At 39.3% G+C, this 16,015-nt stretch overlaps 1 protein-coding gene across 1 annotated transcript; it reads right to left on the reverse strand.

Annotated features, from left to right (window-relative positions):
• Positions 1-988: 988 nt before the first annotated feature.
• LOC306985641 (microtubule cross-linking factor 2) lies at positions 989-15,742 on the reverse strand. Its single transcript, XM_079588117.1, has 11 exons — positions 14,654-15,742; positions 13,273-13,497; positions 11,515-11,670; positions 9,475-9,540; positions 8,003-9,115; positions 7,285-7,374; positions 6,463-6,624; positions 6,030-6,281; positions 3,903-3,943; positions 2,450-3,797; positions 989-1,585 (listed from the first exon to the last, which is right to left on the reverse strand). The coding sequence occupies exons 1-11, from the start codon at positions 15,410-15,412 to the stop codon at positions 1,439-1,441; spliced, it is 4,359 nt and encodes a 1,452-aa protein (XP_079444243.1). The 5' UTR covers positions 15,413-15,742; the 3' UTR covers positions 989-1,438.
• Between the last annotated feature and the right edge of the window lie 273 nt (positions 15,743-16,015).

Below are 16,015 nucleotides of genomic sequence, written 5' to 3' on the forward strand. Positions count from 1 at the left end.
TCTCGTCTACATGAAACATTTACAAATAGCCCTACAGACAGACTAAATATGCACCGTAATGAGTAGGTCCACTTTTTAAATTTAAATTGCTCTATAAGCATATACCTTAAATTTATGGATACAAAATGTATGGATATTTAATACATTGTTTTTATTGTAAACGGAATATTTAAATTATGTATGAACACATGGCTCACTTATGTTTGCCTTTTGTTCGATATTCACTATTGTGCAAGGCCCCTGTTCACCCACTAGGGGTCGATACAAATCTACGAATCTAATAAAAATTGCCACCTCTCAGTAGAAGTTTACATCTGTCATGCACACGAGTCACGATACGACACAGCACATACAATATATTTGTATATTACTGATAAAACTAATAAACTTCTCGTGCATTTATACTTTTTGGTATATACATCTGACAATTATTCAAATATATCGTTTAAGGTCAAAACTTATATCCATCCTTCTATGCTCTTGTGCTATATTGTGATTGTGTGCACTTCAGCAATGATAGCTTCCTAAAATGAAAACTGACTATTTTTTTCTGGCAAATCCAGAGTTTTTTTTAATCACACACAGTAATAAAAAAATCACAGGACTCAACACATTTATCTTACAAAATAATTTTTCTTTGCTTTCGTGGTCACAGGCAGCTCTAGAGCAAAGCCTGAAACATTATTAGGGTGCTGCGTCCTCAAATCAAGTAATAGGGACCAATATAATGACATGGATCTGCATTTATTAACATGCCGTAAAAAGTATCACATTTCAAATTGTTACATTTCTCTGATTAAGGTGCTTGGCCCCGCAATTGTTGTTTGCATAAACACAGATCACTTTAAGACAGCTATATGAGTAACAAGCCACATTTATTAGGCAACTAATGACAATTAAACAATAATTGTCCTACAAACATTATATTATGCATAAGATATTACAAAAAAAATTAGTAAATCATGTCACAGATATATATATATATATATTTAGATATGTTGCTTAATTATATTTATTGAAAATGTAACAAAGTCAAGTCCATCAAGGGTCAAGAAAGTAAAAACTGGAGGGGATCTTGCTGGTATTGTGAACTCTTAACAACACTATTAATTCGGTCGGCTACAAGCCTTTTTTGTTCCTCTAGCAAATTTAATCAGATTTAAAATAATAATGCTAGAGACATTTCCCTAACCCCAAAAGGTATCTTTTGACTTCTTTCACGTTTTTTTAGAGGGAAATTCTGTGGAATGGATTTTAACATGGTAAAACAGAGCTGAAGGCATAATCAAATTAGTCCAAATATTAAATAAATACACACAAAAGGGGTGGAGAATACGTCAAAGTTTGTGAACGATGGAGAGTCCATGCAGGCCTGTCAATCCCTGAAGAGCTGTCAGCTGCTTCATGGTGTCAGCGCACACGACGACTCTTCTTCCCATTAGGCTTGAGGGTCACCTTTACCACGAGTTACGGGGTATTCCTGTGGACGGGGCTTGTTCTGACTGTGAGCCTGCCGGAGGTTTTTTTGTGAGGGTCGAGCAAAGCAGGATGTCAAAGAGCGTGAGCTGCAGTCACAGGCTCCATCCTGGCAAAGAGAGGGGGGGAAAGTATGGAGATATTCTCAGCTCAGCATTATGACAAATCAAGAGACAAACCAAAAACAAAAGCTCTGGAAAATGCCTCATTTCACCTTATTTTCATCTATTTACAAATAGGCCAACTGATCCAATAGTCTTACTGACTTTTTCTAGTTGTATTTAGTAAAAATGAGTTCACCATGGTTACACTGTATTTGTGCCATGTACTGTAAATGTCATTATGTTTTGAAATAATGTTTCTTTAAAATATTCCTTAAAGAATAAAAAGAATAATCGTTTAAAAGATGAAAATAAATATAGTGAATGTATTACACGTTGTCATATGAACAGCCAGACATTAAACAGACTGATGGAAGCCTCATGAATCTATACATAATTGTACTTCGAATTAGATAAAACCAAAAACAAATAAACCAAAAATAAAGTTCACTGAGGGAGTCAGTTGTAAACGGCTCTGAATGATTCACCGACTAAGCGAGTCTGAATCACTAAGGCCAAAGAGCCAGTTCATAATGATAATTTTGTTCATGACAAAACTGCATATGGACACACTCATTTTAAATGATTGTCGCAGAATTTTATTTTACATTTGCGACCATTTTAGTCTTAGTCTGAAGCCCTGATATATCCAAACTTTCAATTTAGTTTTTTTGGGTCATTGTTTTTATCCTCTTTCTCTTTTTGTTTACCAGTACACACACTTAATCTATACATTTTAATCAATATACACTACCATTCAAAAGTAAGATTAAAAAAAATAAAAATAATTATTCAGCAAGGACTCATTAAGATAATCAAAAGTAATTGCAAATACATTTAAAATGTTACAGAAGTTAAACTTTGCTGCTAACCTCCAAGCCCTTGTTCTTGCTGATTGAACCCCTGTCGATTTGGCGTGGACTCTGACAGACGGCCTCCTCTTTTTGGCTGTTTTTCATAAATCTGCGGTTCACGATCTTAGTGATGCTGTCATTTCTGACCAGTGGCACCGCTGGTATACGAGACGGGGGGTGCTCCGATTTCTTTGAACCCACCAGTCCGACAGGATCCCTACGAGCCGCTGGAGCTCTCTCCATCGCCGGGTTGGTCTTCTCTCCTCGGCCGCACACGTTGCGCAGAAACTCCTGGACCAGACCGTACTTGTGGACTCCTACAGTTTTACGACCGCCGGGTTTATCGCTGGCGTGCGCCGACACTGAGCTCGGCCTGCTAGGTGTCGATCCACGTTGCGACAGAGCCCACAAACCACGGTCCTTAGCTCCATAATCCATCCTGGAGGAGGCGCTCAGAGACGAGGAAGAGGACAAAGAGGATGTAGTGAAGGATGAAGAGGATGGTGAAGTGGAAGAGGAAGACTTCGAGGAAAACGGAGACGATGTAGAGTGTCTGCGCTGTATTTTCGGCGAGGTGGAATGTGGTTGAAAGCGCTCTGCAGGACCAGGTACCCTTTCCAATGATGCTGACGTCTGCTGGGTTCTTGCGGACACAAACGACGTCACCCGGGGTGACCAGTGCTTTGCGGTGTAAAGACTTCGAGGGCCGTCGGTCTGTAGCCCGACTGTGGTCACCTGTGGTTGGGCTTGTGTTTGAGTTCCCGTACTCACAACACTCGCCACATTGCTCCCAAAATCCTTTCCTCTTTTCCTCTCTAGAGGGCTGGATTGCGAGGTTTGAAGCACACTGGCTGTAATTTCCTTCATGTCATCACTCAAGTTGGCTGAGACGTCCATGCTATTGAAAGCCAGGCGTGAAGGGGAAGCAATACTGGAGGTCTGAAGACCTGAACAGGATGTAGAACTGATGACAGCTCTCTCCGTCAAGTTTTGGCAGTCAATCGGCACGCTACCCAGCCAGTTTTCATATGCAGAGACCCAGTCTCGGTTTACAAGGCCACAGGATAAAGCATTGAAATGTGGTTCCTGGCTCTCCTCACACTCTTCCTCCTCTCCTGCTATTAGAGAGCTCATTTGGATCCTTTTTGCTGACGGTGGGCTGAAATATATACGAATGCTGGTCCTCTCTGGAGCAGTGTGGCTTCTCTGGGTCAGCTCCTGGTTTAGGTTCAAACCAGGGAAACTGGAAGGCATGATAGGGCAGTCCCAAGTCTTACAGGCGTCTTCTCTGTCCAGAAGGGCAGCTTCATGACTGAGGTACTTCCAGTTCTTGTTGGGTTTTGCAATGCCAGTTTTGAGAGTCATCCTGGTGGGAAAACAAACTCTATTAATTAATTAATTAATAAATCTCCAAAAAAAATGAACTTTATATATGAGATGAAATTACTCTGTGAAAATAAAAGAATCTGACCTTTCCATTTTTCCATCTTTTGTCATCTTATGTCTGGGAGACTGAAAGTGGGTTAGAAAGATTATTATTTTGCACTCATGATTAGCGTATTTTTATATTAAATATGTAAAAATAAATACTTGTAAATAAATGTCAAAAAATACATTACACACACACTATATGTATAGTATAGAAAATATTATACATGTGTGTGTATATATATATATATATATATATACACACACACATACACTCACATATACATATATATTGTAATATTTCATATCTTAAGTTCTATTTATACTATACTAAAATATTATATATTAAAACAACCTGTACAACCTGGAACTTTCAACAGAAAAATAGATCGGAGTGAATCATTTTTGAGACAGGGATTCCTTCTACGATTATTTAGGGATGAGCATTTTAAGATGTACAGTAATCACTGTTAGGGATTACAGAAAAGAAAACGCTTTGATTAAGAAAATAAAAACATTGGAAAATGTCTCTGCATTCCAATCCAGGCTTTACTTAACCCCATCAAAGAACTGTCACTGTCTACATTCCAATTTTATTCTTAGTATATGATAATGAACAGACAATTTGTTCAAAGGGAAGAATGAAACTGCTGTCAAATTGTAGGACATCAATATAAAAATCACGCTGTTTAAAATTAGAAGGTAACATCTAAAACCATTTATGCATTTGATCCTCTAAATAATGCCTCCTCATTCCTCTCTCTCCTGCTTTCCCTTGACCCTCCACAACGTTACCCCCCGTTTACAGTAAAGTAAAGTAAACTCCTTATTTGAACTTCAGCTGAGCCTTGATAAGTGTCTCTGTGGTCGCTGTGGTTTGGCTAAGCCTTTTTCAGAGTGAGAAGTTGTGATTGAAGCTGATGTCTGTGCTCCGCCTGCTGTCCTACAGTCCCAAAAGGGGATTAGCCTAAATTATGTTGCCATGCGGCCCTTTAACACACACAGGCTCACGGGACTGTCTCAGATCTCTGACCTCTGTTGCTTTAGGACATCTGAAACAAAGCCATTTGGCGAGTATTATGCATTAGTAGAATGCATATGTTTTAAGCTTAATTAGACTCATTCGTTTTAGTATTAGAAAATTGCATACAAGGGGGATTTCAATTATTTGAATTCAGACTTTTTATTTAATCAATAAAAATAAAAAAACATTAAAAAATAAAAACTAATTTTATTTGATATATTTATATGAAATAATACTTTTCATCAGTTTGATGCATCCTTGCTGAAAATAAAAAATAAAATCTCACTGACCCCAAACAGTAGTGTAGGTCATGAAAAAAATGCCACATAAATGATTAAACAATAACCATAAGTTTCAATTTATTAACACTAGTTATTGCATTAAATATCATTAACTAATGAAAACGTTTACAGCATTTATTAAAGTTAATGCTAATTTCATCAAAAACGAATATATTTGTAGCATATAAACAAACATTAATTAACAATAAACAAGTTTATTTATAGATTAATATAAACCTAAATTAAAGGTAGGGTAGGTCAGAATTGTCTAAAAAAACTTTTATTCAAATTTGTTTAAACTGTCTTTATATACCAATACATAATTAAAATGCAAGTACTCTGAAAAAGAGAGTATAAAAAACGGAGTGACTTTAGTGTATTTAATCTTCAATAAACACAGCTCATTAATTCCATTCACTTCCACCTAAAAACGGGTGCGCGACTGCGAGCACGTGGGCAGAGCCAATAATAGCGGCGGTAGTCATGGCGACGGAGAGTGACAGTCGCGCAAGCCAATCACTTGTTTCGTCCCGAATGGAATTAATGAGCTGTGTTTTTTGAAGATTAAATACACTATAGTCACTCAATTTTTATACTCTCTTTTTCAAAGTACTTACATTTTAATTATGTATTGGTATATAAAGACAGTTTAAGCCAATTTGAAAAAAAGTTCTTTAGACAATTCTTACCTACACAACCTTTAATACATGCTTAATACATGTGGTTCATTATACCTAATGCACTTACTAATGTTTCCAAATTGAACAATAATTATTATAAATTGTAGTTCTATGTAGAACTATGATTATAAAGTGTGTGTTACCAATTAAATAATCCCCCCAAAAAGAACAATCTTTGCTCTGACCTGCATTTTTCTATTTTGCTTTGCTGCCTTCGACCTTTCGCACTCTAGACGCACATGGTTCAGGTGTTCCAGCAGTTCCTGCCGCTCAGAGCTCCAGTTGCTCTCACAGACCTTCAGCTGTCTTGTCAGGTCCATGACTGCAGTGTAGGACTCAGCTAACAGGTGCTGAAGCTTCTCGACGTGGTCCTTCTGCAAAGCCGCATTCAGATCTGATGGACCCTTTATTCCTGCCTTCCCAGCTGGACCCTCCAGCTATAAACAAACACAAACAACTATAAAACCATGATGACGACTTTCCTGTGTCATAAAGCTTTTTTCATTTCCTGAAATCCCTAGAGGCCGAGAATGAAGAAAGATGTGATGACATGAGAACCAGGCAACAGGTTCATTGATGCTCTCTGAAGGGAATTTACACTGATCTTCTGGTTCTCACCCTGCTTATGAGGCTCTTGAGCTCTGTACACTCCACGGCCCACGCAGCTTTGGCGTTTGCAAACTGCCGGACGACAAACTGGGCTGCCCTGTGCTGCTCCCAGAGTTCACAGAACAGATCCTGCAGGGCTGTCCTCAGGTCTGACAGCAGGGCACTGCTCACCTGAGAGAGGAACACACAGGGCTGAATGTACACTGGGCAGCGGGAATTTCTGTCATGTGTTTGGCACGGTAATGGATATGACAATGTTGATATATTTGGTCTTCACGCCACGGAATAGATCTTCTGCTGCTGCTGCAGAGCAAGTACGGGACTTGCTACTGTCAATACACACTACATGCTGTTTTGAGCAAGTAAGACATGCTGCTGCTGAACAATAGCATACATGAATTAACCATAGCAGATCTATACAGGTGGAGTGTTTCTGAAAGCGCGCTGCACTGCTAAGGCAAAAGCTAATCATGTATTTGAAGGTTTAGCATGCAAGCTCATTGGCTACTGATACAGCAGGAACCAATCAGAGAATGATGTGATTGCAAGCAGGTTGAGTTAAGGACCTATTAGCTTGCGCCATCTAGAGTTTTATGACGGAACTTTGTATTTATCTTTCCCTGTTGCCCATTTTCAACAATGCTATTTGGCTAATCTATGCCCAGATAGCAAGCATGTTCACTATAGAACTACAGTTTAATTATGAAAAAGGCCATTTTTAATTAAGTTCTTTCAGATTCTATTTAATGCATACACATTTTATAGTTAGTGTTGTAACATGACTACAAAAAGTTTTTGATTCTATTATATTTACCTCATTCTTTTTCATACCTGAGTGTTGCATTTCTCTTGAAGATTGTACTTGCATGCTCTCGACTCTGTGTCCTTTAGAAGATGAATTTCATTCTGACAACAATACATCTGAAATTAAAAGATATTTCATATAACTGGGTGTTCTTGAGTGAAATAAACTTTTAATAGTTATTGTGTGAAAAATTATTTAGATTATTATTTTCATAAAATATAATTCCAACCCGAACAATTTCGCTACTAATAAAGCTTTTCCTAAATTAAGTGAAATATAGGACATACAGCACAATGTGTGAAAAATGTATAGATTATAGAGAAATTGTCTCAAATTTAAAAATATAGAATATTTTATTGTGCATAATTTACTCAGATGATCTCTCTCTATATATTAGCTCAAAGTATGCAAAGGGTGTGAAAATATGTGCAGTGTCAGTAACTGTGTATATTAAGGTTAAATTAATGGTAAACAACACATTTCCACCAAAAAGCATTATTAAACACAATACAAGATAAGCTGTGAAATATTTCATGTAAATATATGTAAATACTGTATAACATTATTATTGGGGCAAATTAAAGTGTTTTAGTGTGTCACAGGGCCAAAAGTTGACAAAGCACCCAACTAACTACTTTATTCTGTTATTTCAACTGCAAATAAGAAATCTTATAAAGACAATCTCATCAATCTCCATCAATTAAGATGCATGACCACAGCAGAAAATGTAGTTGCCCAATTTACCTCAAACATGTTCTTTCCGTCTCCGGCGGGTCTCTCTCCCTGCCGCCACTGCTGGATGAACCATCGGAGCTGCAGAGTGAGCAACACTAAGCTGTCCTGGTTACACCCATTTCCACAAATTTCTTCACATGAGCGTTCTTGTCTTGCTTGATTCTTTGTGTCCTCTTTCATTGCACTTAAATCTTCACCAAAATGTAATACATTATTTTCTGTAACAGGCCCAGAGTGCTCTAAAGTGGAGTTTGACAGCACCTCCAACTTTTCTACAAGAGCACGCAGCTGGGCTTGTAGCACTTCTAGTCCATTGGTCAAGGGACTTAACATGGGGTCCAAAAGCCATTGATGTGTCTTGCACTGATGATCTACTATCGTTTTGCTTAGGTAAGGGCTATCAGGATGGGTCTTATGGGCATTTGTAGGTGATACGCCATTTTTAGCTGGGGCTGTCAGGAGCTGAATAGTTGATCTGACAAGCAGCGCTTGGTCATGGATGGCAAGAAGACCTTCTAGATCCTTCACACCAAATGTGCAGTCGGACTTACATTGAGCTCGCCCATCTTCCTCTTTAGTCTCTGCAGAAAGCTCCTGTTCCCCATCGATCGGCCCTTCTCTGTGCATGTGGATAGAGTTCTCCATGTGTTCTTCCTCTGCACGCATCTGGATCTCCTGCGTATTATTGTGGATTGTCAACGCATCTGCTTTCTCTACACCATCCAGCACCTCCTCCTGCTCCCTCAATGCTAACCCTTCACCAGCCCCCTTCACCATCTCCTCTTCTTCCAAGCTTCCTCCTCCACGTTCACGCAGTTCACTCATCTCTGCCCGCAAACCACGGTTCTCTACCTCTAGTTCCACAATTCGACGACTCAGCAGGGTAGCTTCTTCTTCCACCAGCCGCAAGTGAACTTTGACCTCTGCTTCTCGGGTGTGGGAGGAGTTAGTGGTGCCCGCTGCAGCCTGGTTTTCATCTACATCACCGTAAAGAAGACGGTATTTGGCAAGCTCCTCCCGCATCGCCTCACTCTCCAGGGCCATCTTTGTTAGCTTCTTGCACATGAGCGCAGACTCCTCTTTGGCAAAGTGGAGCTGGCATTTCAAATCAGCACTGTCATCCTGCAGAGAACACAGGTGTGTTAAAATGGTTGGCATAATTTTAACTTGTACTAATACATGAACACAGCAAGGCCACCTTGGCTAGGATCACTATGGCTAACAGGGTTGTGCCACTAATAATTGAACTGAGAATGCATTTAAAAATCTTATTCAGCTCCTGAAGTGAATTTGGATGGATGGATGGATGGATGGATGGATGGATGGATGGATGGATGGATGGATGGATGGATGGATGGATGGATGGATGGATGGATGGATGGATGGATGGATGGATGGATGGATGGATGGATGGATGGATGGATGGATGAACACTAACCTTCACAAATCAATCGTTTACACTAATGTAACTTCCAACTCACCTGTGGAGAGAGTTTCTTTTCACTCTTGCTGGATGTTGATCTCAAACTTCTTCTCTTTAGAGAATTCTGTGAATGCACCATATCCATAATAAGTCTAAATACATTTTAACAGCTTATATAACAGCTTACTATGCATATTATGGCCATTGCAATTTGTCCCCTAAGATAATGTCCTCCTATGGGCATAAGTGTTCATTTGAGTAATGTTCATCATAGTTGTTATTTTCCATCATACCACTGTCCAATGCATTCCAATTTCCAATGAAATGTGTGACTGTAAGGAAAGTATGCATCTAATAAACACACTTAATCATGTTCGTGTGAGGTGGCAAGGACTCCAACTCCATAACTCCACCAAACATCCATACTGCTCCAAGTATGTCAAGAATGCTGGCTAGAGTCCGTCTATCTGTCTACTGCTTTGTCTGGGTCGCTCAAACCCTTAAAAGTACAAAGAGCAAAGGAGGAGCATGTAGTCTCCATATTATCTTTAAATGTTAAAAATAACCTTATTGATTCAATCCAAACCAAGACTGAACTGTCCTCATTTAACCGTAACTCCAAGATAAATGTCTTTTAAGAGTACAGATTGTTGCTTTTGAGATTATAAATCGGTCATTTATCTTGTGGATCAAGATTGCAAAAAGATTTTGGACCGGATGGATGAGTAAAGTGTTCGTATGTAGATCATCATGTTTCAGGTAGTATCGGGCTCACACGAAGCCTTGATAATCTGGTTGTAGCTGATTTGTTCGGCTGGTAAGGATCAGGAATGGGCAGCAGCTGTCTGAGCTGAGCTGCGCGGATCCACTTCTAAGCACTGAATCCTGGATTAAACTGAATGCGTGCCGTTATTAAAGACCTACAGGCCTTCATTGCCAATAAAAAAATTACTTTTTTCTGTGCATTACGTTGGTATGATGGTGGCAAACACTTTTTTCATCATTATGAGGTAGTGAAAGTAAAGAACACGCCTTCTTCCTAGTATTTTTAGCACGTATGTCGTAACTGCACATCATAAGACCCACATTGGGTTGGACAACGACAAGGATCTCCTCTTCAGATATATTTTTAAGTGGCTGCTTTCTTACTCTCTCTTCACCCTTGTCTCTCAATTGACCCTTTTTTTTTTTTTTTTTTGCTCTCTTCTCCCCCTCATGCATCCACAAGTGAGAATGACAGCTGTGGTTTGAATTCAGACCCTTAGATCATTCTATGCCCTACCCAAGCAGTCAGCTGTTGGTTACACCCACTACATACAGTTGGGGTAAAGGTCAGATTGTAATCCTAACGGCATCATGAAATTAAGAAACAAACAAGAATAGCTGTAAAGTGATAGAAGTCATACTTATAGTGATATAAGGGACATACTGTATATAAAGTACGTGCAGTATTTTAGCATTCAAAAGTTTCGGGTCAGTCATTTTTTTAAAGAAATAAAATTAATTAATACTTTTATTCAGCAAGGATGCATTAAATTGTTAAAAAGTGACAGTAAAGACATTTATAATGTAACAATATATTTATATTTCAAGTACATTTCTGTTCTTTTAAACTTTATATTCATCAAAGAGTCCTGCAAAAACACTGTGTGTGTGTGTGTGTGTGTGCGTGTGTGTGCGTGTGTGTGTGTGTTTCAGGTGAACCCTACATTATGGGGACAAAATGGGAACCAAAAAATTGCCCCACAAGGACAAGGTTTTCGGATATTGCCATCATTGTGGGGCATTTTTTTGGTTCCCATGAGGAAAACAGCTTATGAATCATACTAAGTGATGTTTTTAAAAAATGTAAAAATGCAGAAAGTTTTCTGTGATGGGTATTTTAGGAGTATACTTAGTGTAAGGGGATATAAACATACAGTTTGTTCAGTATAAAAGTAATTATGACAATGGAAAGTCCCCATAAAAAATACAACGTGTGTGCGAGTATATACAGTGTGTGTGTATATATACCATATATGTATATGTATATGAATAGTATACATATACATATATATATATATATATATGCACACCAAAGTTTTTGTGGTCATAGCACCTGTGATTTGTCCATCTCAGCCTGCAGGACCTGCTTCGCCACCTCCAGATCCTGCAGCCGTTCACGCAACTCCTCGTTTTCCCATTCTAGCTGTGAATTTTTCTTTTGAATGGCCTCAAGTTCGCTGTGCAGGCGAAGGGACACACTTTTTGCCACCTGGGAAAACAATATTCATATAGAGTTAAGTAAACACACAGCAAACCATGTGTCATTGCTAACTATCCACAAAGACGTTGATGTTAATACGATAATGATCTCAAGCCCTTTCATTCTCTTGGGGAATATTATTAGACACAATAAGCTCTATTTAAAGAAAATACATATCTGATACTTTATAAAGTAACATTGCAAAATGAGGATTACGTTACTGTTTCAGCTGTGGTTTGTGACATTGAGGATGCGAGGAAGTAAAGTGATAAGTTAATTGTTTGGGATTCAATATGGGTCTGCTACCATCTCCCTCCTTTGCTATGCTTTGTTAAGCACTCATCCTGTAGATGCTCAAGGGGTTGCTAACATATGCTAATAATGCCAAGGGAAAACTGTTAGAGTGCATGTGATTTATGCCACGGCATTAGCGCATGACTCTGCTTTTCTTTTTTTATAGCACAGGCCGATTATTATCACCATTGAATTCAAGGAGAAACTCCACAATCTCGGATTTCTCTGTGAAAAAAGTAAGTTAATGATGAGAATGTGGAGTAGAGCAGACACTGAAAAGGATGCTGTGAGATATCGGGTTGCAGGACACTCCCGTGGGGGTTGTAGAAGACTGAATAACTTGATGGAGTGCTGGTGAGGACGCCGAGCAGCGATGGGCATACACTGGCCCAGTTTGTGAAAGGAGGGTATCTATTTCTCTCACATGCCTTTAAAATAGACTGGTCACGGACACACACACACACACACACACACAGCTGTGCTTGGACACTTCCCCTCTCAGATACTGTGGCTATAGCCTTGACACATATACCATACACATGCAAATGCACACACTCTCTCATTCAACCTTGATTCTTGAGTAATACTTCACATTGTGTTTCTACGAAATACAAAATAAAATGTTGACACTTAATTCAGTGCAAACAAAGGGCCTGGAAGAAACCTGAGGAATAGTCTGGAGGAGGCAGATTTCAAAAGAAAACGGCCATTTTATATGGGTCGCCCTGCTGTGTAGATTGGTTTTTAATTTGTAACGTTCCTACACAAAGCTCTGTCGCTGATTGGCTGAGAAGTTCAAACCAAAAAATGCTTATGCTGTGAGTGGCCCACCACAAATTACCGATTGTCTGCCAAACAGAAAACCAAGGGCTTTTCTACTCATTTTACCAGTTGGACCAACTCCAAAAGTAAAACCGCTCACTACACATGTCAAGCTATAAAACAAAGCGGAATTTTAACTCTCACTAATACAATTTGGTAACAAACCACAATGGAAAGATTACACAATCCATCTGAGTGCATGCTGATTCATAAAAACAGAGTTTTGACTCATATAGTTTTGACTATTAAACATTGAATTGGCACTATTCAGTGTTAAGCAATTTTGATAAACATCCTGTCCCGAAGAATGCCATGGACTGCATCCAAACCCTAACAGTGGTTTTCCTGTACACACATGCACCACTGTAGCTTAATTGCACGCAAATCATGAGGGAAATATTTATTTCATTACACCCTGAATGTCTCATACAAGTCCTTTCTCACACAAACACACTCAACATCAGCAAATAATGACTGCAAGCATCACATCCTCACCCTAATATCATACTCAAGTGTTCTGATAAGCTCGCCGTCCACCTGTCCCGTCTGGGCTACACGCAGGCTGCGTCTCTCAGCTTTCCTGAGTCGGTACTGCAAGATGCGACAGGCCTTATTGGCCTGTTCCAGCTGCTGTCGGAGTTCCTGCAGCTGGTAAACATCATCCTCCATGTACATGTCTCTCATCTCCAGCATCTCGGAGCGGAGCTCCTCCATTTCGTCCTGAAAAGACAGCCAAAAATGGTGTGTGTAAACTTCCTCAGTATTACTGTAAGACAGTATTGCACCTATAAACGTTTTGAAATGAAACTTTTTGGAAGTTTTAATAGGAAAACATGATAAAAATCGATGCATTCTACTTCAGTATAAACAAAGCACATTGTTTGTGACTAAAAAGAGTGTTTCTTATATCACTATTAATTTTGGCCTCCAACCAATTCACCCAAGCCAGCATTGGTCTTATTTCCAGTGCCAGCATGTTGTGCACATTAACCCAGAGAACCGGGTGCATGCCAAGAATGATGCACTGTCCTTCTCAGGGATGCATTGATGGACTTTCTGTTGACTTCTTGATTTCTACTGAGACACCTTGCACTTAATCAGACTTGTTCTCTCTGTGAACCCATCCTTCTATTGCATGTCAGAGACAATGAGGAATGACACAAGCCAATTAGCGAAAGTGTAATCTTCTAAAAGAAAGTAAATCTTATCTTACAGTATAAGCCATATCACGTGCAGTTTATTTTTGCTTTGTTTATGTGCCTGTTAAAATATTGTTATGTGTAGCAGACAATGTTAACACTTTAACAAGCATGATGTGTTCAGAAATAGTTTGTTTTAACAGTTTTAACTCAGAATTACTGTACATAAAAACCACAGGGGGAACTATGGGTTTTGATTTTGGTATATTCATAATGAAAGACAAATGCATATAGCAAATATTTTTAAATGCAATAAGTTCTCTTAAGCACAAATTTCTTCCTTGAGAAGTTTGCAGAATTAGTTTTATGTAATTTAAAACATGTTTTTGAACATTGTAACTGGTTTGTAACCTGTCCAAGGCAGACTACCAGCTCTAAATAGCTTAGGCCTATATAGATCAATCATCCAGCACATCATGTGACATGGTTTATGCTATATTGGCTCATAAAAGTCCAAAGTAGATGCTTAATAACTATAATCCATCGAAACAGGCTGTTACAGCAAAAATACCTAAAACACAAATAATGAATACATATTTTTTTTTTGTAATTGGGCATCCAGCCATATTATATGCTTGAACTCACCCTTGTACAATTTATGCAAAAAAATATTATTTTAAATTAATTAACAAACAAATAAATATATATATATCAATCAAGCAATCGATAAATCTCACCTTTAAATATTCATTTTCCGATCTTAAGTCGTCAATCTCTCTCAGCAGATCCTCATGCACCCCATCAGCAAAGTCTCCAGTCAGATCCGAAAATGCCACAGATGCGCTCAAGTTCAAGCGACTGTCCAGGGAAACGTAGGACCGGTCTCCAGGAGAGATGCTTCCCTCACCGAAGCCAAACCCAGGGGACAGGGTGGCATTCATCAGACCATCATCTTCTCTATGTTCTGATATTTGCTCAGCTAAACCGTCCATCATCTCTTCGTGGGTTCCTCTGTGACAGACCTCACCACACTGGGCATCAGTGGACTGCTTATGCTCCTCGGATGCGTCCGAGATCTCAGAGCTGCTGTCCGTGGAAGACAGTTTCCCGGTAGCACAGCCAGAGTCCTTACTCAGGTCATCAGACGTGATGCTTCCATCCGATAGCTTTCTTCTCCCGGATGATTTACTGCGATTGCTATCGGAGCGTTTTCTCGACTCTGGTTTCATCTCCGTTTTCCCAGCATGGATGTTTGGCGTGACAGATAATCCACGCTTTGGTTTCTTGGAGTGAATCTCCTTAGTCTTGTTCTGTGAGGGAGCTGCGTTCGCCTGAGGTTGTTTTGACGTCATGTGTTGCACATGATGCCGGTGGATTTGTCTTGACTGCTGGTGACTGACCGCGTCTCCTCCACAGGCTTTATCCTGCCCGTCCCGTCCGTGCTGGGATGAGCGTGCATTAGACTCAGGGTTGGCCTCAACTTTGGTCTTTGTCATCGTTGGCGTTCAAATATGAGAATCTCCTCTTATTCACCGTTCATTGCTTATGTGAAGAAAGAAAGACAATTCTATGTGTTTATGTTTCCAGGCAGTAATGAGATGAATAATGCCAGTAGAATCCTCTGAAGAGTTTGTGTGAGATGAGGAAAAGTTAAGGTAATCCGAGTAAAGCCGTTAGTCTTGTGGTTGAGTGAATATCTTTACTGTGTGTGGCCATGTGCCTTTAAAACTCCCAAATCTCCGCCCCAAAAACAGGAGCCTCTCTCTCTCTCTCTCTCTCTCTCTCTCTCTCTCTCTCTCTCTCTCTCTCTCTCTCTCTCTCTCTCTCTGCAATGCAATACACCCCTGCAATGCATATTTGTTGGCCTACTTAATTGAGTGCACTGTTATTTTTATTATGTATTGTTTCATTCACATGGTGGCCTAGGCTAATTAACATACCCATGACTGATATCGTAACAGTGTAATAGCTCACAAAAATCTAAAAAAATCTAAAAAGATTTAATGCTTGATTGATAACTAAAGAAAGTTAATCACAACTCACACACTTCTTAAAGGCACGGAATTTAAAAGTTTAAAAAACATTGCTCGGCTGACATC

The sequence above is a fragment of the Phoxinus phoxinus genome (genome assembly GCF_949152265.1).
Source record: "Phoxinus phoxinus genome assembly, chromosome: 18".
Lineage (NCBI taxonomy): Eukaryota > Metazoa > Chordata > Actinopteri > Cypriniformes > Leuciscidae > Phoxinus > Phoxinus phoxinus.

What these genes read in the sequence shown, in the direction of transcription:
- LOC306985641 (XM_079588117.1), bottom strand. Translation starts at nt 15,412, where the DNA reads ATGACAAAGACCAAAGTTGAGGCCAACCCTGAGTCTAATGCACGCTCA. An exon ending in TCAAGAGCCTCATAAGCAGG is followed by an intron (nt 6,282 to 6,462) that starts GTGAGAACCAGA and finishes GTTTGTTTATAG; the next exon opens with CTGGAGGGTCCAGCTGGGAA. An exon ending in GCAAGAACAAGGGCTTGGAG is followed by an intron (nt 1,586 to 2,449) that starts GTTAGCAGCAAA and finishes TCTCTTTGCCAG; the next exon opens with GATGGAGCCTGTGACTGCAG.